This window comes from Phoca vitulina, unplaced genomic scaffold, assembly GCF_004348235.1.
Source record: "Phoca vitulina isolate PV1807 unplaced genomic scaffold, GSC_HSeal_1.0 scaffold98, whole genome shotgun sequence".
Classification (NCBI taxonomy): Eukaryota; Metazoa; Chordata; class Mammalia; order Carnivora; family Phocidae; genus Phoca; species Phoca vitulina.
Window position 1 is genome coordinate 1,218,219 of NW_022589801.1, and position 22,112 is coordinate 1,240,330.

The 22,112-nt window shown below is 36.3% G+C and overlaps 1 protein-coding gene and 1 non-coding gene across 2 annotated transcripts in view; both read right to left on the reverse strand.

Moving 5' to 3' along the window:
• Positions 1 to 22,112, reverse strand: part of TMEM131 (transmembrane protein 131) — a 239,251-nt gene that overhangs the window by 104,562 nt on the left and 112,577 nt on the right. The window contains exon 5 of the mRNA XM_032397376.1: positions 8,093 to 8,216. Coding sequence (XP_032253267.1) covers positions 8,093 to 8,216 — 124 coding nt within the window. The remainder of the gene's footprint in view (positions 1 to 8,092; positions 8,217 to 22,112) is intronic.
• LOC116627574 lies at positions 17,495 to 17,629 on the reverse strand. The gene has a single exon (XR_004298504.1). It is a non-coding gene; the product is annotated as a small nucleolar RNA SNORA42/SNORA80 family (small nucleolar RNA).

Genomic DNA, 22,112 nt, shown 5'->3' on the forward strand with positions numbered 1-22,112 from the left:
TTGGATAACCTAGAAGAAATGGATAAATTCTCAGAAACATACAACCTACCAAGACTGAATCAGGAAGAAATAGAAAATCTGAATAGACCAGTGAATAAGGAGATTAAATCACTAACCAAAAACCTCCCAACATAGAAAACCCCAGGATAAGCTGGTTTCACTAATGAATTCTACCAAACATTTAAAGAAGAATTAATGCCATCTTTCTCAAACTCTTCTAAAAAATTGAAGGGACAGAACACGTCAAAATTCATTTTATGAAGCCAGCATTACCCTGATACCAAAGCCAGACAAGGACAAACAAAAAAATTCTAGACCAATACCCTCGATGAATGGATGCAAAAATTCTCAAAAAATATTAGCAAACTGAATTCAACAGACATTGAAAGTTCTATACGCCATGACCAAGTAGGATTTCTTCTTGGGATGGAAGGATGGTTCAAAAATGCAAATCAATAAATGTGATACACATTTAACAGAATGAAAGATAAAAATCAAATGATCATCTCAATGTAGAAAAGCATTTGACAAAATACAACACATTTTCATGATAAAAACCCTCAACAGACTGGGTACAGATTGGACACAATTCTATATAATAAAGGCCACATATGAAAAATCCATAGCTCACATCATACTCAACAACAACAACAACAACAAAAAAAATGAAAGCTTTTCCTCCAGGATCAGGAACAAGATGAGGGCGCCTACTCTCACCACACTTAATCAGAGTAATAATGGATGGCCTAGTTAGACCAATTAGGCAAGACAAAGAAATAAAAGGCATCTGAATCAGAAAGGAAGAAGTAAAATTGTCATATTTGCAGATGATCTGATTTTATATAGAGAAAATCCTAAATAAAGACTCAACCAAAAAACTGTTGGAATTAATCAACAAGTTCAGTATATTTGCCGGATATAAAATCAACATATAGAAATCAGTTGTGTTGGTATAAACGAACAATGAAACATCTGAAAAAGAAATAAATAAAACCATCCTGTTCATAGTAGGCATAAAAAAATACTTGGGAATAAATTTAACCAAGGAGGTGAACGATGTACAGATGTACAGGTGTACCTCATTTTACTGTGCTCCACCTTATTGTACTTCACAGATACTGTGTTTTGTTTTATTTTGTTTTTACAAATTGAAGGGTGTGTGGCAACCCTGTGCTGAGCAAGTCTATCGGCGTAATTTCTTTTCAATAGCATTTGCTCACTTTGTGTCTCTGTGTCACATTTTGGTAATTCCTGCAATATTTCAAACTTTTTCATTATTACTATATTTGTTATGGTGATATGTGATTAATGATTATGACTCACTGAAAGCTCAGATAATGGTTAGCATTTTTTAGTAATAAAGTATTTTAAAATTAAAGTATATACACTGTATTTTTAAAGACATAATGATACTGTGTGCTTAACAGACTACAATACAGTGTAAACATAAATTTTATGTGCCCTGGAAAACTAAAAAAAAAATCATTTCATTGTGATATTCCCTTTATTGTTATATTCATTTTACTGTGGTGGTCTGGAACCAAACCCATAATATCTGAGGTATGCCTGTGTTATGAAAACTACAAAACCTTGATGAAAGAAACTGAAGAAGACACAAACAAATGGGAAGATATCCCATGTTCACTGATTTGAAGAATTAATATACTGATAACTGTCTGTTAAAATGTCCATACTACCTAAAGTCATCTAGAGAGTCAAGGCAATCCCTAGCAATATCCCAAAGACATTTTTTACAGAAATAGATAAAACAATCCTAAAATTTGTATGGAACCATAAAGACTCCAAGTAGCCAACGCAATCATGAGAAAGAAGAACAAAGCTTAAGGCATCGTATTTCCTGCTTTCAAACTATACTATGAAGCTGCAGTAATTAAAACAGTATGGTACTGGCATTTAGACCAATGGAATAGAGTGCCCAGAAATAAATCTCTGCATATGCAGTCAACTAATATTTGACAAGGAAGCCAAGGACACTCAATGGGAAAAGATAATCTGGCCAACAAATGGTGTTAGGAAAACTGGATAACTATGTGCAGAAAAAATGAAATTGGATCCGTATCTTCCAACACTCACCAAAATTAATTAAAAATGGATTAAAGGCTTAAACATAAGACCTGATACAATAAACCTCCAGAAGAAAACACTGATATTAGCGTGGGCCATGATTTTTTGAGTATGACACCAAAGGCACAAGCAACAAAAACAAAAAGCAATGAGTGGGACTATATCAAACTAAAAAACTTCTGCATGGCAAAATAGAAGATCAACAAAACAAAAAGGAAACCTATAATATGGGAGAAGATATTTGCAAATCATATGTCAGATAAGGGGTTAATATCTAAAATATATAAGGAACTCATACAACTTAATAACAAAAACCCAAAAATCTGATTTAAAAATGGGCAGATCAATAAACAGATATTTTCCCAAAGAAGGCATAGCCAACAGATATACAAAAAGATGCTCAACAATTCTAATCATCAGGGAAATGCAACTCAAAACCACAATGAGATATCACTTCATAAGTATTAGAATGGCTATCATTAAGAAGAGAAGAGAAAACAAGTGTTGATGAGATGTGGAGATAAGGGAATCCTGTACACTACTGGTGGGAATGTAAATTGGTTCAAAACAGTATGGACGTTCCTCAAAAAATTAAAAATCAAGCAACAATATGATCTGGCAATCCTACCTCTGGGTACTTAGCCAAAGGAAATGAAAACAGGATATTGAAGAGATATATGCACTCCCATGTTCACTGGAGCGTTATTCACAATAGCCAGGATATCAAAACAACCCAAGTGTCTATCAACAGGTGAACAGGTAAAAAAGATATGGTATACACATACACAAACACACACCCCGTGGAATATTATTCAGCCATAAGAAAAAAAAGGAGATCCTGCCATTTGTAACAACATGGATGGACCCTGAGGGCATTGTACTTAATGAGATAAGCCAAACAGGAAAAGACAAATACTTTCTGCTGTCACTTATATGGAATCTAAAAAAGCCAAACTTGTAAAAACAGAGAACAGAATGGTGGTTACCAGGGACTGGATGATGGGGGAATTGGTGATATGTTGTTGAAGGGTACAAATGTAGAAGAAAAAGAAGTTCTAGAGATCTAATGCAGAGCATAGTGACCATAGACAATAACATAATATTATAAACTTCAAAGTTCCTAAGAAACTAGATCTTAATAGTTCCCACCAGAAAAGAGAAATGATAATTATGTGACATGATAGAGGTGTTAGCTAACCCTACGGTGGTAATCATATTGCAATATATAAATGTATCAAATCAACACACTGTACATCTTAAACTTTCACAATGTTATATGTCAACTGTACACCTCAAACTCACAAAATGTTAAATGTCAATTGCATCACAATTTTTTTAAAAAAGAAAAAACTGGACCACACCTCCCACTGCACTCCTAATCCCTTTATCCTACTCTTTTTCTCTGCTCATCATCTAATCATCTGCTCATCATCTACTATTTTATAAAATTTATTTATTTCTCTTGCCTCCCCTCTGCTGCTGCTGTCACCCAAACCCCCCAGAAGTATAAGTGAAGAATCTTTGTTGTTCAGGGATAAATCCATAGTGCCTGGCATGTAGTAGGTGTTTAAGAAATATTTGTTAAATTAATTCCTTATTTCCACAGAGATGGTAAACTATTTTCTAATTTAAACTTTCTTACATGTTTTACTTTTTTTTTTTTTTTTAAAGATTTTATTTATTTATTTGACAGAGAGAGACACAGTGAGAGAAGGAACACAAACAGGAGGAGTGGGAGAGGGAGAAGCAGGCTTCCCGCGGAGCAGGGAGCCCGATGTGGGGCTCGATCCCAGGACCCTGGGATCATGACCTGAGGTGAAGGCAGACGCTTAACAACTGAGCCACCCAGACGCCGCTCTTACATGTTTTAAATTGCAAAAGTAATTAAGTGCTTATTTTACTTGGGGATACAGTGCCAAGATGTATGAAGAAACAGTTAATACAACAAACCTTCCCCCATTCTCATCCTTTTCAGCTTACCCAGTTAACCTATCTGTACCTTACTTTGGCTCTTATTAATATGTCCATATATGTACATATTTTCTACTTTTTATAAAAATGGCATCATATTCTAGTCTACAATGTGCTTTTCTTACACATTAACACATATATCATAGTATTATATATCAACAGATATGGATCAGTTCATTCTTTTTATTATCCACATAATAATTTTCCATACTACTGCTAGATCACATTTTGTTCAATTCCCATTAACATGTATGGATATCAGAGTTTAACCTGAAATAGAATAAATAACGTCCAGGGTTCTACATCTAATTAAAAATAATCATTAATATTCATTAATGACCTTCAACCCATGAGAAGAGATATTATATTAAGCATAGTAAAATATGTGGGCTAAAACATTTTAATTTTAGTTACAGATTGAAACAATGTTTTCCTAATCTTCAGATTATATGAAAATTTAATCAAAAAGTTCTAAACAATCAAGGAAACAATAATTTGTTTGCTTACCTGTGTCTGTAAGGCACTACATTTTTATAATTCTACCATAATAAAAATTTGACTATTACAATAGAGTATTAAAAAAATCCGTATCCTTTGATACAAAACATATATTACATATTTTATGGCCAATATACAATTCAGTCATGAAAGATGAATAGGTCTAAATTGCAATCCTAATATTATGGAATTTTAAATTGTAAGTATAATTAACTAGACAATTATAGTTAATTAACAGGTAATTACAAATAACAGATAATTATTAGAAGTCATATATAGAAAAACAAATTGTCACACAACCACATTCCTTATTACCCTTATTATTCTTGATTTTCAGGTTAAAACAAGACCTTACTAAGGGGGTTATTTGCCTGTGGGTTATGACATGGTTATATAAAACTTGGTCTTTTAAAAAAATAACTACTCTTTTCTCTATTTCCTACTGGTTAGTTAATATAGAGATGATATTGGTAAATAACCGAAAACTTAAGTGAGTTACAGAAAATGTTCTATTCTCAAGAAAATAAGATCTGACCAGGAATTCTGAAGGTGACAAAGAGTTAAAATAAAATTACAGAAAGGGTCTGCTCTCCTGGACACGAGAAGACTCTTTTCATCTTTTACCAAAGGCTCTTAACGTAGGCATAAAATTGAAGTGGAGGGGAAACAAGGTTATTTCTTCCCCCAAGAGTTCATTCCATTTCTCCCCTCCACTTCTTGAGCTGCTGGAGTCCACACCTTACTGCAGGAAATTAAGATGGAAACCCAGAAGAAGAAGAAAGTAAGAGAAGACAGCACAGACTGTGGCTATCTTCTTCTGAAGCTAAATCTAGGTGACTCAACTGTAGGTATAGATTATTTTTATTGTTTAATTCCATCTCCTGACAATGGAAAACACATATTGATTTTTAACTTATCCTTTGACTAACATATACATTTAGTTTATCTTTTGAAGAATTTTCGGAAAAACTCTTCTCTTTGCATAAAGTTCATGTGTAGAAATAAGTCCCTGGGAGAGTCTAGTTCGGAAATGTCAAGCTAGTGGCCGTTAGCTTGTTTTGTTTGGTCTACACCATCTGTCTTTCTAAAACTGAATTTATTTTCAATGTGTAAAAACTGGAAGTTATCATATAAAAATTCCTATTTCTGATTCTTCTTGGAACATGAGAAGAACCGGGCATGGGCTTACATTCCCACATGATAACCACCGGCTGGAGCCAAGTGCAGACTGATCCCTTTGGACCAGCCACGTGCTCCCCAGGTCATTCCATGTGGCCTGCTTCTCTCATTTACATTATTTATATGGTCCCTGTTAACCATCTGTATTTGGTCTAGTCTTTGTCTTACGATAAAAACATGAAAAAAGTGAAACCCTGGCGTTTAAAAACAACAAAACATTGCTCGAATTAGCAAAGAACGTTAATGAGTTAAAAATAAAATCTGTAATGCAGTTGTGAACTATTTTTAAACTGTTTCCATTCTCACTTCACTATTTTGCTCTTTAACCCAACATGTCTCTGCACATTGGCCATGCCTGGAAGCTGGGTGGTTGCATTTACACATAAGTGCACCTCTATATGCAGGTGGTAACATATATGTCCCACACCATAGCTTAATAAGATACAAATCACTGGGTAGGCCAATAGAGCACCTAGACCCTCAACTTGGCTCTTGTCATTAACTGCATGACAGGGGCAAACCCTTCTGGAGTTGAGCTCTTTCTTCATTTGTATAATGAGGGTACTGGACTAGATGAATACATAAGTCTTTCCCCAGCACAGGCATTCTATTATTTGAGAACATCAGCATGTTTATAAAAGCTCTGAAAACATCCCTTAGGTAACAACAAAAAATAACTCCAGGAAAATTTATTTTAAGACATATTTTAGAAAAGGGGCATTTTCCATGAGTATCACAAAAATAAAATTTTTATTACTGAAAGTAACATGCTAACTCATCAGTTCCTTGCTAATAAAATACTTTTAAATTTATTTATTTATTTATTTATTTAAGATTTTATTTATTTGACACAGAGAGAGATAGCGAGAGCAGGAACACAAGCAGGGGGAGTGGGAGAGGGAGAAGCAGGCTTCCTGCCGAGCAGGGAGCCCGATGTGGGACTCGATCCCAGGACCCTGGGATCATGACCTGAGCTGAAGGCAGACGCTTAACGACTGAGCCACCCAGGTGCCCCAAAATACTTTTAAATTTAAAAAAACCAAAATTATGTCATTTTATTTTTTACTCCAGAAGTTGCTAGCTAAGGACAGCATATGATGAAATAGGATTTTTGAAAGGAGGAATGTAAAATCTCAATAATTTATATAATTTTAGCTGCTTTAAAAAAAGATCCTTTTTATTTGGTCATATCTCTTCAAAGGAGTAAGTGGAAACTCCAGGAAGATGAAATTAAGTTCCACTCATTTACCTCCCTCTGATACTTGCTATTTAGCTTTCTTGGAAGCTCATTTATTAGTTATTTTAGCAGCCTATGTATTAAAGCTTAATGTATGTATTGTTTCAAATTCAAAATTTCTGAAGACCCCAGTTTTTGGTCAGATAATTTTTTTTAATTACAAGTTTGCATACTATCTACAAAAATGATTATAAAGTTAAATTTTAGAGGATACTTGTGGTAGACAGAACTCTAAAACAGGCCCCCAAATTTCCTGCCCTAATCTCTGAGATTGTGACTATGAGAAGATACCACACCTATGGTTATTTATATTACACAATAAAAGGGATTTTGCAAATGTCACTGAGGTCATTAGTTAGTTGACGCAGTTCATCAAAAAGGAGACTATCCAGGTAGTCCTGACCTGATGACATGATTAAGGCAGAATTTTCTCCACTGGTGGCAGAAGAGGAAGCCAAAGAGACCTGAAGCATGAGGGAGATATGACGCATTACTGTGGGCTTAAAGATGGTGACAAGCAATGTGGGCGCCCTAGGGAACTGAGATGGGTCCCTGGCCAAGAGCCAGCAATGAAATGGAGACCTCAATTCTATAAGCATAAGGAACTGAATTCTGCAGACAATTTAAATGAGGTTGGAAGTGGATTTTCCCTGAATCTCCAGTCAAGGACTCAGCCCAACTGACATCTTAATTATAGCCTTATGATACTCTGAGCAAAGAGCCCACTGGACTTACGACTTATAAAAAAAACTATGTGCTAATAAGTGGGTGTTATTTTAAGCTATCATGTTTGTAGTAGTTTATTATGGAACAATAGAAAACTAACACAGTGCTGAGGAATTATTATTAAAAAGGAAAAAAAAATCAACTAAAGATCTGACTGCTACATTTTTCAGAGTGCCTAGGTTCAAAGTGGAATTATTAAGTTGTTTCATGTTGAGAAAAACAATGTGTGTTAAGAGTAGAAGTGATAATTCTTAGGAAATGGGGCAAACTGAAACCCAGAACAAATACGGAACATTCACATTGGATTTCAATTATAGCAAAATGAAATTATACATAAAAAAATCTAGATATTTCAATTTCAAACTCAAGGGAAACATTTTTAGTAGAAATACTTACCCTATTTTGAAAAAATGATGCATGAAAATGTGATGTTGTAGCAGATATTGATACTAAGGTAATAGTTTCTTCAGAACTAGGATTATGTAAGTAAACTTTTTCCATTTTTGGCATTCCAACTGGCCTGTAAAAAAAAAACAAAAACCTGTCACAAATATTTCAAAGATCATTTCTAGTTGTTAAAAAAATTAAATATCAAAACTATTGGACAAATACATATCCAAACATATAAAACTATTATAAATTGGTTTATATTTAAAATTACACACGAAAATGCATTCAACAAATATATGATGAGTGCCAATTTTATGTCACACACTGAGCCAGGGGCTGGTATATGATGAAGCAAGTCTCTGCTTGGAGGAAGCTTACAGTCAAGTGAGGAAGCAGGCAGGGAACAAAATGGTCAGATGCTTGCACTGCTTTCTGTAATACCACCCTGCTTTCCTACTAATTCTTTTTTTTTTTCCTTTTAAATGTTCATGTCCTTTTCTCCCCAAATTCCACTGATACATGCTCTTCAATTTAGGAAAAACTGAGTGGCAAAAGTTATGTGAGCAAATCTGCCTTATGAGTTAGGGGCAATTATTGTCCTCATTTTATAGATGAGGATACTGAGGCACAGAAAAGTTACTTAACTTGTCCAAAGTCATACTTGGAATCTAAATTAGAATCCAGACCATCTGGCTTTAGTCCATGTTCTAACTGATTATACTAAACTCTGCTCTCAAAGTAACAACATAAAACACACACTCAGTGGTCTGATACCCACAGATGCATTTCAATGTTCTCCTTGGCATCCACATTATAGTTTGTCTTAAAAGTGAAATCTCCTCAGTTATGTAGTCCATTGAGTACGTACACAGCTAATCTTAGTTGTACAGGCCTCCTGATGCCTACAGCATCAGAGAATTCTGCATATAAATTACATTTCTTCTTAATGCTCTCTAATCATTTAATTGGCACCAGTCTTACTTCCTCAACAAGATTATCAGCACTATTTCGGACAAAGGTTACATTATATATGCACCGTGTAGTCTCCATGTTATCTAGCACAGGCACTTGGTAAGACTGTGCATGGGTGAGCCTGCTCCCCTCCACACCCCTCCCTAGTGGAAATTAAGGCCCTCCGTAACCTGATATCACTCAACCTAAACAAGTAACTAACTCCCTATGTTTTCACAGCCTTCCAACCTGGCTCAGGCTGGTTTCGTGGGCATAGCCCCCCATGCCTTTACCAATCTCTTTGTTCTGCGTTTTCCTCCCTATCCTCTATGCCAATCCAAATTCTCATTTTCTAATTCAAATACAATTTCTTTCACAAGGTTCTCTCCTCAGGCAACTATTCTGGTCCACATTTTCATTTTTTTCATGCTACTGCTCTCCTTGAACACCCCACCCCCATACATACACAAACAACAATGCTGGAAAAATGTAGAAGCTAGAGAAAGGTACTGATCCCAAGGATTAACTAAAAAACAGCAAGAAACCCTTGGGGGAACAGAAGGTTGCCTTGAACTGGAAGGCGGGGAAAAGTGAGGGACAAAGAATAGCCTAAGCTGACAAGGAGAGGCTAGGGTAGAGGAAGCCTTCAAAACTTTATTCTTCTCCATTTCCTTCCCTGCTTGCCTTGGGACAATCAAGAGCCTGCCCCTCAAACTAGAACAGCAGAGGGGCTTAGAGAGGTAAAAATCTGATAATCAACTACCCTGGAGCATACCCACCTCTAAATCCTCTCTTTGGTCCTCCAAAGACGAAGAGCTGTTTGATTACAATTTAGGAAGACACCTCCATCCAGATGATTCTGCTTAAGCACTATCAGATAGAGTGGTGGCCAACATAGGACAATTACCAGTTTTTACACATATGTGAGTGTGGAACTGGATCTTTCTTCCTTGGGGATAATCTCCCCTCTTAAATTCACAAGAGACAAGAACCAAAAAGGCTTGGTATTCTGCCTTACCTCAATATGCATTACAAGACAGGAGCTCTTAAGTTCACACATCAAAATAACATGATCTGTGAGGAGTATAATCAATTAGAAAACATACCATGTTGTGGTAAACTGTAGTGTTCCTAATCTGCTGACAGAACCTGTGAGAGGACTGTACTCTTCATTAACATTAGGCTTGGCCATAAGATTTTCTTTGGCCAATGAAATGTGAGTAAAAGTGACATATAACATTAAGTTTTTTAAAAGTCATCTTTTACTCTTTCCTCTTGTACATTGTTCCAAGAAATGCCATATCTCAGATAGGAGTGCTGATTTCAGTCTACATCCCACTAAGATTTTGGGACTGGTTGTGGTCACAGTATATTTAGCTTGGTAAGTTCTGCATAATACACACCTGAAGTTGGAAAAGTTGAACCAAGAACTAAAAATAAGCACAATAGGATATATTTAAGGAGATATGGCAAGACATTAGTAAAACAAAGTAAGAAATATTATAGAAAAAGAAAATATTAGTATAAAAATATAATGTATAAAGGTGGATAAAAATCTGTTAGTGAGTTGGAAGATCAGACTGACAATTTAGTTCAGAATTCAGCAAGAAAAAAATATACAGAATATTTTAAAAGAGCTAAAAGAAACAAAAAAGAAGCAGATATGTAGGGCATAACTAGAAATAGTAATATTTAGAAGATGGACTATAGGAATATTTAAAGAGTATGGACAAAATTAATGGGTAAAATCCAAACTTTAAAAAAAATGACAAACTAATTCTTTTTCTTTAAAGATTTACTTATTTGAGCGAGAGTGCATGCACATACGTTGGGGGAAGGGACGTAGGGAGGAGGGAAAGAGCAGAGGGAGAAGGGGAGAGAAACTTTGAGACTCTGCACTCAGTGAGGAGCCCAACCCGGGGCTTGATCTCATGACCCTCGTGACCTGAGACGAAACCAAGAGTGGGAGGCTTAACCGACTGTGCCACCCAGGCACCTCAAATATAAACTAATTCTTAACTGAAAGGGTTTATGAAGTGTCAACAAGGAGAGATAAGGAAACCCTGTACTTAACAGAGTAAAATTTAAGAGTTCTTTATACAATGTGGATTAAATTGTCTTATGAGATTTTTGCAAGTATTTTCTCCCATTGTGTGGAGTCTTTTCACTTTCCTGATGGTATCATTTGCAATACAAAAGTTTTTAATTTTTTATGTAATTCAATTTGTATATTTTGTCTTTTATCACTGGTGCTTCTGGAGTCATATCTAAGAAACCACTGCATAACAGAGATATATATTTAATATTTTCTTCAAAAGGTTTTATAGTTTAGCTTTATTACATTTACATCTAGCTCTATGGTACACTTTGAATTAATTTTGTGTGAGGCAGGGATCCAACTTAACTCTTTCATATGTGGATACCCAGTTGTCCCAGCACCATTTGTTGCAAAGACTATTCTTTATCTATTTGTTTTGGCACCCTTGTCAAAATCAACTGGCAATAAATGTAAAGTTCTATTTCTGGGATCTAAATCCTTTTCCATTTATTTATGTCTTTCCTTATGGCAGTGTCACAGTGTCTTGACTAAAGCTTATGTGAAGTTTCTAATATTGGGCACTGAAAGTTCTCTATTGGTCTCCTTTTAAAAGAACGGCTATTCTGGATCCCTCTTATTTCACGTGAATTTTAAGGTCAGCTTGTCCATTTCTACAAAAATGTCAGTTGGGATTTTGATGGGGATTGTGCTGAATTCATAGATCAATTTAGGGAGTAGCGCCATCTTTATTCTGATCTATGAATATGAAATGGCTTCCATTTATTTAGTTCTTTAATTTCTTTTGACAATGGTCTGCTGTTTTTAGTACACAGGTCTTAGATTACTTTTGTTAAATTTATATCTAAGTATTTTACTCTTTTTGAATTATTATAAATGGAATTGTTTACTTAATTTTTAATTGCTCATTGCCAGTGTATAGAAATATAATTTATTTTACATACTGATCTTATATCCTGTAACCTTGCTGAACTCACTTATTCTAATTTTTTTAAGTGGATTGCTTACGATTTTCTATATACAAGAGTATAACATCCAAAAATAGAGATGGTTTTACTTTTTCCTTTCCAATCTGGGTGCCTTTTGCTTCTTTTTCTTGCATAACTGCCCTGGTTCTTGATGCAGGGAGAAATCTTTCAGTCTTTCACCATTAAATATGATGTTAGCTGTGGGACTTTCATAGGTGTTCTTTATCAGGCTAGGGAAATTCTCTTCTAGTCTTAGTTTTTTTGAGTGTTATTACCCTGAAAGGATGTATTTTCAAATCCTTTTTGTGTGTGTGTTTACTGACATGATCATGTTTTTCTCCCCTTTATTGTATTAACATGGTGTGTATTATATTAATTGAATTTCAGATGTGGGCTTGAATTCACGATCCTGAGATTAAGACCTGAGCTGAGATCAAGAGTCAGTTGCTTAACCGACTGAGCCACCCAGGCACCCCGGTATATAATCATTTTTATGTGTTGCTGATTTTGGTTTTTATTATTTTGTGGATGAATTTTAACAAAAGGGGTATTGGTCTGTAGTTTTCTTGTAGTGTCTTTGTGAGGTTTTGGTAAAATGGTAATGCAGGCCTAACATACTGAGTTGGGAAATGTTCCCTCTTCTATTGTTTGGAAGAGTTCGTAGTGGATTGGTATTAATTCTTCTTTGAATTTTTGGTAGAATTAATCAATAAGGCTTTCTGTGCATCTGAGCTTTCATTCTGGGAAGTTTTTTAATTACTAATTCAAACTCTTTACTTTTTATAAGTCTATTCAGACTTTCTATTTCTTCTTAGGTCAGTTTTGGTAATTTGTGTCTTCAGGAATTTGTCCATTTCAACTGTTAATGAATTTGTTAGCATATAATTGTTCATGGTATCCCCTTATAATCCTTCTTTAAGTTTCTATAAGGTTAATAGTAATGTCACCTCTTTCATTCCCGATTTTAGTAATTTGAGAGTCTTTTCTCTTTATTGCTTGGTCAGTCTAGCTAAGGGTTTGTCCATTTTGTTGCTCTTTTCAAAGAACCAATTTCTATTAATTTTCCCTATTATTTTTATCTGTATTTCATTTGTTTTTACTCTAGTTTTAATTATTTCTTTCTTTCTAATTATTTTTTACCTTATTTTTCTTTTTCTAGTTTCTTAAGGTGGAAGGTTAGGTTTTTGACTTGAGATTTGTTTTCTTTGCTGATTAAGACATTTACAGCTGTAAGTTTCTTCCTGGGCAATGGTTTTGCTGCATCCCATAAGTTCTGGTATGTTGTATTTTCATTTCACTCATCTGAAAGCATTTTCTAATTCCTCTCTTGATTTTCTTCTTTGATTCATTGGTTATTAAAGAATATGTTGCTTAATATCTCAAGATTCTTTTTTTTCCTGTATTGTTTTCCAGTTTACTTAATTAGAGAATGAAGTTAACAGAAAAGATACTTTGTATGACTTCAAAACTTACTGGGGCTTGCATTATGGTCTATCCTGGAGAATGTCCTATGTGTGTGTGAATAGTGTAAGTACTCTGTTGTTGAGTGGAATGTTCTACAGATGTCTACTGGGCCTAGGAGCTCTATACTGTTTTCAGGACTTCTGTTTCTTTTGTTATCTCTTGCTTAGATAGTCTATCCATTATTGAAAGTGGAGTACTAAAGACTCTATTAATGCTGAATTGTCTGTTTTTCCCTTCAGTTCTGTCAGTTTTGCTTCCTATACTTTGGGTTTCTATTGTTAGTTGAGTCTTGCTTTTTTAATCTGAAAATCTTGGTCTCTTAATTGGTGTGTTTAAACTACTTATATTTAATGTAATTATTGATATGGTTAAAGTACCATCTTGCTCATTATTTTCTATTCTATCTCTTCTTTGTTTATAACTCTTTTATATGCATAATTTTCTTTTTTTTTTTTTTTGATTTTTTTATTTATTTGACAGAGAGAGACACAGCGAGAGAGGGAACACAAGCAGGGGGAGTGGGAGAGGGAGAAGCAGGCTTCCCGCTGAGCAGGGAGCCCAATGCGGGGCTCGATCTCAGGACTCTGGGACCATGACCTGAGCTGAAGGCAGAGGCTTAATGACTGAGCCACCCAGGAGCCCCTTATATGCATAATTTTCTAGTCCTGGCCCAATTAAACTAGAAATCAGTAACAAAAAGATAACCCAATTCCCTATAAATATGTAAATAGATCAATGCATGTGTAAGTAACCCATGGATCAAAAACAAAATCTGAATAAAAATTAAGAACTATCTGGAACTGAATGAAAATGAAAAACTGAACTCACTAAAAGCTTGTATAATACAGTTCATTCTGTGCTTACAGAAAAATTCATGAATTTAAATCTACATATTTGAAAAGAAAAAAGCCTAAAAGTTAATGAGTTAAGCATCCATGTCATTAGAAAAAGAACAGCAAATTAAATCTAAAGGAAGTACAAAGAAAGAAATGTTAAAATAAGAATGGAAATCAATGGAGTAAAACATGTAAAATAGAGATGATCTATGAAGTCAGAAGTTCACAGGTCTTGGGGGTAAAAAACTAGTAAGTTGATAACTACCTGATAAAACTGAGAAAGAAAAAAGAGATGGCACAAAATATCAATATCAGCAATGATAAAAGGAGTTACAGCTACAGATGCTACAAACATTAAAACAATCATAGAATTATATTAGCAACTTTATGTTAGTAAATTTGAAAATTATCCTGAAATTGCCAAACTCCTAGAAAAACACAGCTTACCAAAACTGGTAAATTAAAAAAATATATGTAAGCATTACAAAAAATAAAACTACTAAAGGGACACCTGGGCGGCACAGTCAGTTAAGTGTCCAACTCTTGATATCAGCTCACGTCTTGATCTCAGGGTTTTAAGTTCAAGCCCCATACTGGGCTCTACACTTAAAATAAAACAAAAAGTATTAAAGAAATTAAATTCATAATTTAAAACCTTACCACAAAGAAAATTCCAGCCCAGGAGTACTCTCTACTGGCAAATTTTACCACATATTTAAAGGTAATATTTTACCAATTAATTGGGGGGGTGGGGAGTGAAATGCAGGTACAAAATGGGGAAAAATGAGGAAGAACTCTATGACTCTAGATCTGAGTTGGGAAAACATGAATTAGAATTATCAGTATGAGACATGATTTACATATATGCATTTATTTTTTAAATTTTTTTGAGAGAGAGGGCTTGATCTCACGACCCTGAGATCATGACCTGAGCTGAAATCAAGAGTCAGATGCTTAGCCGACTGAGCTACCCAGGTACCTCAATATATATGCATTTATATATATGCATATGTTTTGGGGCACCTGGGTGGCTCAGTCGTTAAGCGTCTGCCTTCAGCTCAGGTCATGATCCCAGGGTCCTGGGATCAAGCCCTGCATCGGGCTCCCTGCTCAGCGGGGAGCCTGCTTCTCCCTCTCCCACTCCCCCTGCTTGTGTTCCCTCTCTCACTGTGTCTCTCTGTCAAATAAATAAATAAGATCTTTAAAAAATATATATATATATGCATATGTTTCTCCATAGATCTGTTCACACAAGCCTAGAAGCAATGACGTCCAGAGCAATAAGCACACTTGGTGCCCAGATATGGGTTTGAAATGTCACTCCCCATCAAAAGAAACCAGGATTTCTTGTACTTTTGGCTAATTCTAGGTCTAGGACAAGGAATAGAGAAGGAAGTCTAGAATGTCTTATTGAATCAGAAAGCAAAGAAATGTTCAAAGGTTAATGGGACATATCAAAAAAAGATAGGAATCAGCTTAACCAGGCTTCCACTGGGAAAATATAAAGAGATGGATACTCTAAGTTAATAGCAATCAGAGAAATACAAAATTAACAATGAAGTATCACATTATCCCTATTTAACTAGCAAAATTAGAAAGTTGGCTAATGTTAAGGGTTAGTGCAAATATGTGGATGTGGAACTACACATGCACTGCTATTAGAGGAGCATAAAGTGGCACAGATACTCACAAAAGCAATCAGGCAATACCTAGATAGTGAAGTGTACTCATACTCTATGACCTATGCATTCCACTCCTGGGCTTATATTCCAAAGAAATTCGCATGACAGTCCATACTGAACCTGTAAGAGGATTTCACTGCAGGGCTGTTTGTGGTGGTAGGGTTACTAGAGACAATATGTATAGCCACTGAAGAAAGAGTTATGGATAAAATGTGGATACTTTGTTATGGTTAGAAATAAGAGAACAGATGGACATCTAACAAAAATGGACCTTTAAAAAGGTAAGAAATAGAATGAACTATGCAGCCACTAAGGAAAACAATATGGAGGTTCCTCAAAAATTAAAAATAGAACTACCATATGATCCAGCGATCTCACTTCTTCTCATATCCAAAGGAAATGAAAATAGGATCTCGAAGAGATATCTGCACCCCCATGTTCACTGCAGCATTATTCACGGGAGCCAAAATATGGAAATAATCGAAGTGTCTGTCAGTGGATAAATGGATAAAGAAGATATGGTATGTATATATATACAGAGAAATATTATTCAGCCATGAGAAAGGACATCCTGCCACTTGCAATAACATGGTGGTCCTTGAGGGCATTATGCTAAATGAAGTCAGACAGGGAAAGACAAACACTCTATATCACTTATATGTGTAATCTAAAAAAGCTGAACTCATAGAAACAGAGACTTAGAATGGTGGTTACCAGGGGCCGAGGAGTGCAGAAAGAGGGAGATGTTGGTCAAAGAGTACAAACTCCTGGTGAGATGAGTAAGTTCCAGGGATTTAATGTCCAGCATAGCAATTATAGTTATTAATACTGTATTATATACTTGAAAGTTGCCAAAACCTTAAATGTTCTCACCACAAAAGAGACGTGGTAATTATGTGATGTGATGGTGTTAGCTAACCCTACAGTGGTAATCATTCGGCAATATATAAGTATATCAAATCAACATGTTGTGTACCTTAAACCTATAGAATGTCACATGTAAATTATATCTCAATAAAGCAAAAAAACCCCAAAAAACCCAGAATGAGCTATATCACAATATTTGTATACTAAGATATAATCACATAAACTAAAAATATATAATACCTATATGGGTGGCAGAGGTAAAACTACATATATATCTTATGCATTTTTCTGTGTGTATATTTCATGAAAAAAGGTAAAGACAGTGTTATGGTAAAGTAATGAGAATACTCTGGAAAGTAACACTACTCTACAATCATTAAGCATCATCATATAAAACTAGAATAAAGCATTTAAAGGTTTTTTGTTTGTTTGTTTAGAGTGACCTCACCAGTCAAGATGGTTTTGCTATGTGAACTATTTACTTGAGGTCAGTGAATCAAAAGGTATTTGCTGAAGGCCTATATTTGAGCGAGCTTTATAATGATGCTGGCTTATTTTTATAGTTTTTTTTTTTTTTTTCTTTTTACTGTGTGACCTGCTTCAGTGCCTGCAGCCTATGGCACAGAGGCCAGGCAATGGTTCGGGGCCACAGTTTGCTCTGGCTCGGAGCACTGTGAGAGGCCCAGGGGGACAAGCCTGCCATAAATCCAAACCCATGCGTTATAGTTGATTCTTATGTAACTGTATAATGCTCAATCCTATTTAGTCAGACAGTGAGCCCCATATATTAAATATCCCTCAAGAATTCAATTTTAAAAGTACTTTAACAAATGCTACATAAAATAGAGTATTACAGAACTCAGGGTGGGAAGTATTATAATTAAACATTACAAAAAATAAACTCAAAGGTCATTTTACTGTCCAAGTAGAAATTTTAGTCTGTTTCCTTATAGGTTTTTGTCTAACTTCCTCACTGGGACTTCACAGTCTTTTTTTTTTTTTTAATCCTTAAAGTCAGAAGTTGGTCAGAATTACATGTATTCAAACTGACTTAATATAGTCACATTTTTTTCACTTGATTTTCATATTCTGTATCATCTAAATCAACATCAAAATCTAATTTACCACTTTATTCAGTTCTTCTGCAGCTTTATGTACAATTTAATCTCGGATTATTTTAAACATTTCGTCATTTCTAGAATGGAGTAACAGTCTCTTCTCCCACATCACAAAGTCAGGTTTGTCTGTGTAAGGTTCACCAATTATGTAAATAAGAAGTATTCACTGTCTTTTGTAACATTTAACACATTTTAATGGTTTTGATAATGGTCTGCGCTGTGGTTGATTTTACACATCATTTGACAATTTCTTTATAATGATGACATGAAGCTTTGTTGTTGTGGTTAATGTTTTCTGGTGCCTCCAAGGGCTGAACACCCAGTCTTATTCCCCTTCTGAGAGCTCATCAATGCAGATGCTACCACCTCTTGCCACAAGCGGGAAGGATGTGGAACCAAAAACCTGGTCCAAAATCATTCCATGGCTTACAGCCCAGCCACCATGAGGTCCAAAATATTTCTGTAGCTTAATAGTCCAACCATGAGGAAAAAACCCAAAGGTGGAACCAGGACTTGGTCCTGAGGCAGGGACAGAGAGGGGTATCCACAGGGAGGCTTATAACAACACATTTAGGGTTAGGAAGTAGGAAGCTGATTACCCTCACAAGCTCTTCAAGCTTAGTGGAATTCCTCTTGCCTCTGGTAAAAGGAGCTAGACCCCTTAACCAACAGGCTTGTCAATCCCAGGTGGGGGGGGTCACAGGACCATGCAAGTAGGGAAGTAGGTACAGATCCAGCTGGGGCCTCAAATTTTGGGCATGATGTTGCAGGGAGAAGCTGTATAAAGACAGTCTGGAAGATAAAATTCTTTTTCCTCAAGCTTCATATAGACATATAAATAGAACAACAGTACACAGAAATAAAAATGGCCTTACATCCTGAAAGTTTACCACTAACATGCTTTCTTCAATAAATATGCTCTTTCACAATTCAAGTGTTCTGTAGCCTAAGTGGCAACCAGTCATTCACCTCCCTATGAATTTGATTTACTTAATGTTTTCCCTCCTGTGGCCTCAGTGTAATCAATCTCAGTTATGATAAAGAAGACAAGAATATAAGATGGACAGGTAGTCTGGGGGATCCTTCAAGAAGACAGGACAGAAGATGGCTGCAGGAGAGGACTATGGGGTAAGGAAGAGAGCTTGGATGGCTTTGCGGCCTGGCAGCAGGGAGTGGATCAGAATGCTTGGCGTGCAATGCTGCTGAGGCTGGCCTTGCTCTTCTTTCGAGGGATCAAAGAGGAAAGGCCCTGGCCACACCCTACAGAAATGAACCTTTGCTCAGAGGAGAACAGTCATCTACTTATGTTGTTCAAAGAGGTTTGGAGTAAGAGGAAGAGAGGAAAGATCTCAGGAAGGGTGTCAGTAGGCTACTCTAGTTAGGCAGGTTCCGACAGAGCAGGCTTCCTGCAGCTCTGGGCAGTCCACACCACAAGAAGCAGAGACAGTCCTCCTCGAACATACCTCATATAAACAGCTTCCCCTCACCCTCCCTCTCCTCAGTTTCTCTGGGGATGTGAACAGAATCCATGATAAAGTGGGAAACTTAGAAGTCACACTAAACCACGGAAAACTTTGGCCAAGTACTAATGCATGCTTACTTGTAAATAAATAAGCAGTGCATTAGTTTTCTGCAACATAACAAATTACCAGAAACTTAGAGGCTTAAAGCAATACCCATTTATTATCTTACAAGTCTGTAAGTCCAAAGTCCAGGCCCAGCGTGACTGGGTGATGTGCTCAGGGGTCTCACTCACTCAAGCTCAAAGTCCTCTTCTAGGCTCATGCAGGTTATTGGTGATATTTAGGTTGCTCCCAGTCTCTTGCCATATGGCCCTCTCCACTTCCAAAACCGGCACAAGAAACTCCCTCGCATCCAACACTTCTCATGCTTGAAAATACGGCATTTCTGTCTATGACTGCTATAGCCAAATGTTGAGGGCTCATGACATCAGCTCAGGGCCCCAGATTATCTCCCTATCTTACAGGTCAACTGATTTGGGACCTTAATTACATTTCCAAAATCCTTTACAGCAACATCTAGATTAGTGTTTGATTGGGAGATGTGTGTGCATCTCGGAGGCGAGGAATTTGGGGGACCATCTTAGAATTCTGCTTGCCATAAGCAGCATGTGTGACTGCGTGGCTAGACAGGTAAGATTTAAAAATAAAACAAAGATTTTCAAATGCCTGCAGCGCTGGTTCTGTTTGTTTCTACTGTCGGCTACTCCAAAGACAGAAGGAGGGCCAAAGGGGAGAGTGTGAATTATTTATAGATAAACCAAGCAGAATCAAATATATGGCTGTTCTCTGCGCTGTTTGTGCACAGCTACTGACTGTCCATACTCCGGAAGAGTCTGAAGTGCAAAAGAATTAGGAAGAAGCAGCTATGAACTAGACACCAGCTTGGAAAGTAAGCTGTAATTCTGTGGTCAGTGGCCAGTTTCCCGTGCCACAGAAAGACAACACAGTGCCAGGAAACAGCTGAAGAAATGGCTGAGCAACTACCCTCAGACAAACCCTATGAATGACGTGACACAGCACTCTACTAAACACAGCTTTTGGCAGGTAACTGGGCCGAATCAATATGCAGTACTTTGTACCACTCAATTACCACAAAATCCGAGCATCTTCTTATACACATTTGAGATTGGGGGCTGAGGGGACTGCTGGTGGAACAGTCAGTAACTGAAAAAGCAGAAAGGAACCAAACATCCCTTTAGAAAAGAGAACCTACTGATTTTATTGGAATATGAAAAAGTGATTAGAAGAAACACCTTTCATGAACTGAATTTAACTTGAAAATAAAGACCTCTGTTTTTAGCAACAGACTATTCAATAACTTCCATTTTTTAAGACATTAATTAGGTCTCCATTTTAAGCTTTAGATTTGAAACCAAGATTTTCTGCACTTAATAATTACATAAACCAAAGAACTCAGTAAACCAAGTTTCCACCCAAAGCATCTTTCACAGTCTGCAATAAATGTTTGAAAAAAGGAGTTGTTATGGAAACAGAAAAATATTTAACAGCATTGGCATAAATAACTAAGAGGGGTGCAGAGGGATGGGGGGAGGCGGACATGCCCAGATTGTTCCAACTAATTGTTACAGAGAGAGCAGGGAAGGGAGGGAGAGGGGGAAAGAGATAGAATTAAAGAATAAATTTAAATGTAATGGGTGAAAACAAAGAAAGCCTATTTTTGAAGAAAGTTAACTTGATTTACTGTGAAAGAAGCTCCAGAGGGCAGTAAGAATGGTCAGAGTTGTCAGTACAGAGGGGTCTGGAAGGCGGCCAGGGTACGTCCTAGAGCTGCATCCCCGCTAAAGGGCCTGAAACCCTCCTGGAAGCCCTGGATGACCACCAGATGCAACTCAGTATGGTAAATTCTATCCAATTTAAAGTTTTTCAGATACTGCAAAGTGTGTTTTAAAATTATGAGTGACTTCTGGTTTAGCAAAAAGACCACAAGCAGTGTAGAAATAATTCACAGAAAAAATAAGGCAAAACTTCAGTGCATGAGTCAAGGTAGTAAGCAGTGATAACTCTACTTACAATTTTTGGAAAAAAATATTATAAAGTGTTCTGTTAAGGATATTCTTCTAAGTCCTAAAATTACTGCTATACATATCAAGTCAATGAAACATTTATAGCATGGGCATTAAGTCAGTACACTGCCAGATCAAGTAGAAAAGGTAAAGCAAATGTTCAATGCAGTCTGGCAAAAACACTTGGGAATGTAAAGTTAATTTAACTGAAACAAAGAAATCAGCGGGCAATGTTGCTGGACTTAAAGATAATGTACTGTATGTAAGTGGTAAGTGTGAAATATGTGCCAGAGATACAAAGATAAATAAATTATCTTCAAAGCCAGGTCTAGAAGGGAAGCAGACATCTAAACAGACGGAGCAATAACCAGCGTGCTGACAGAAGTTAGTAGATGTAATGAGTAATGAAGACTCTGATTCCATTGTTGATATTTGATTACTGAGAGTTTTCAAGCCCCATAATGTCCCCTCACCTTATATTCCACAAATGGGCAAGCCAGTAAGAAAGCCTGTACTCTCGCTCTTAGATGCAGTAAG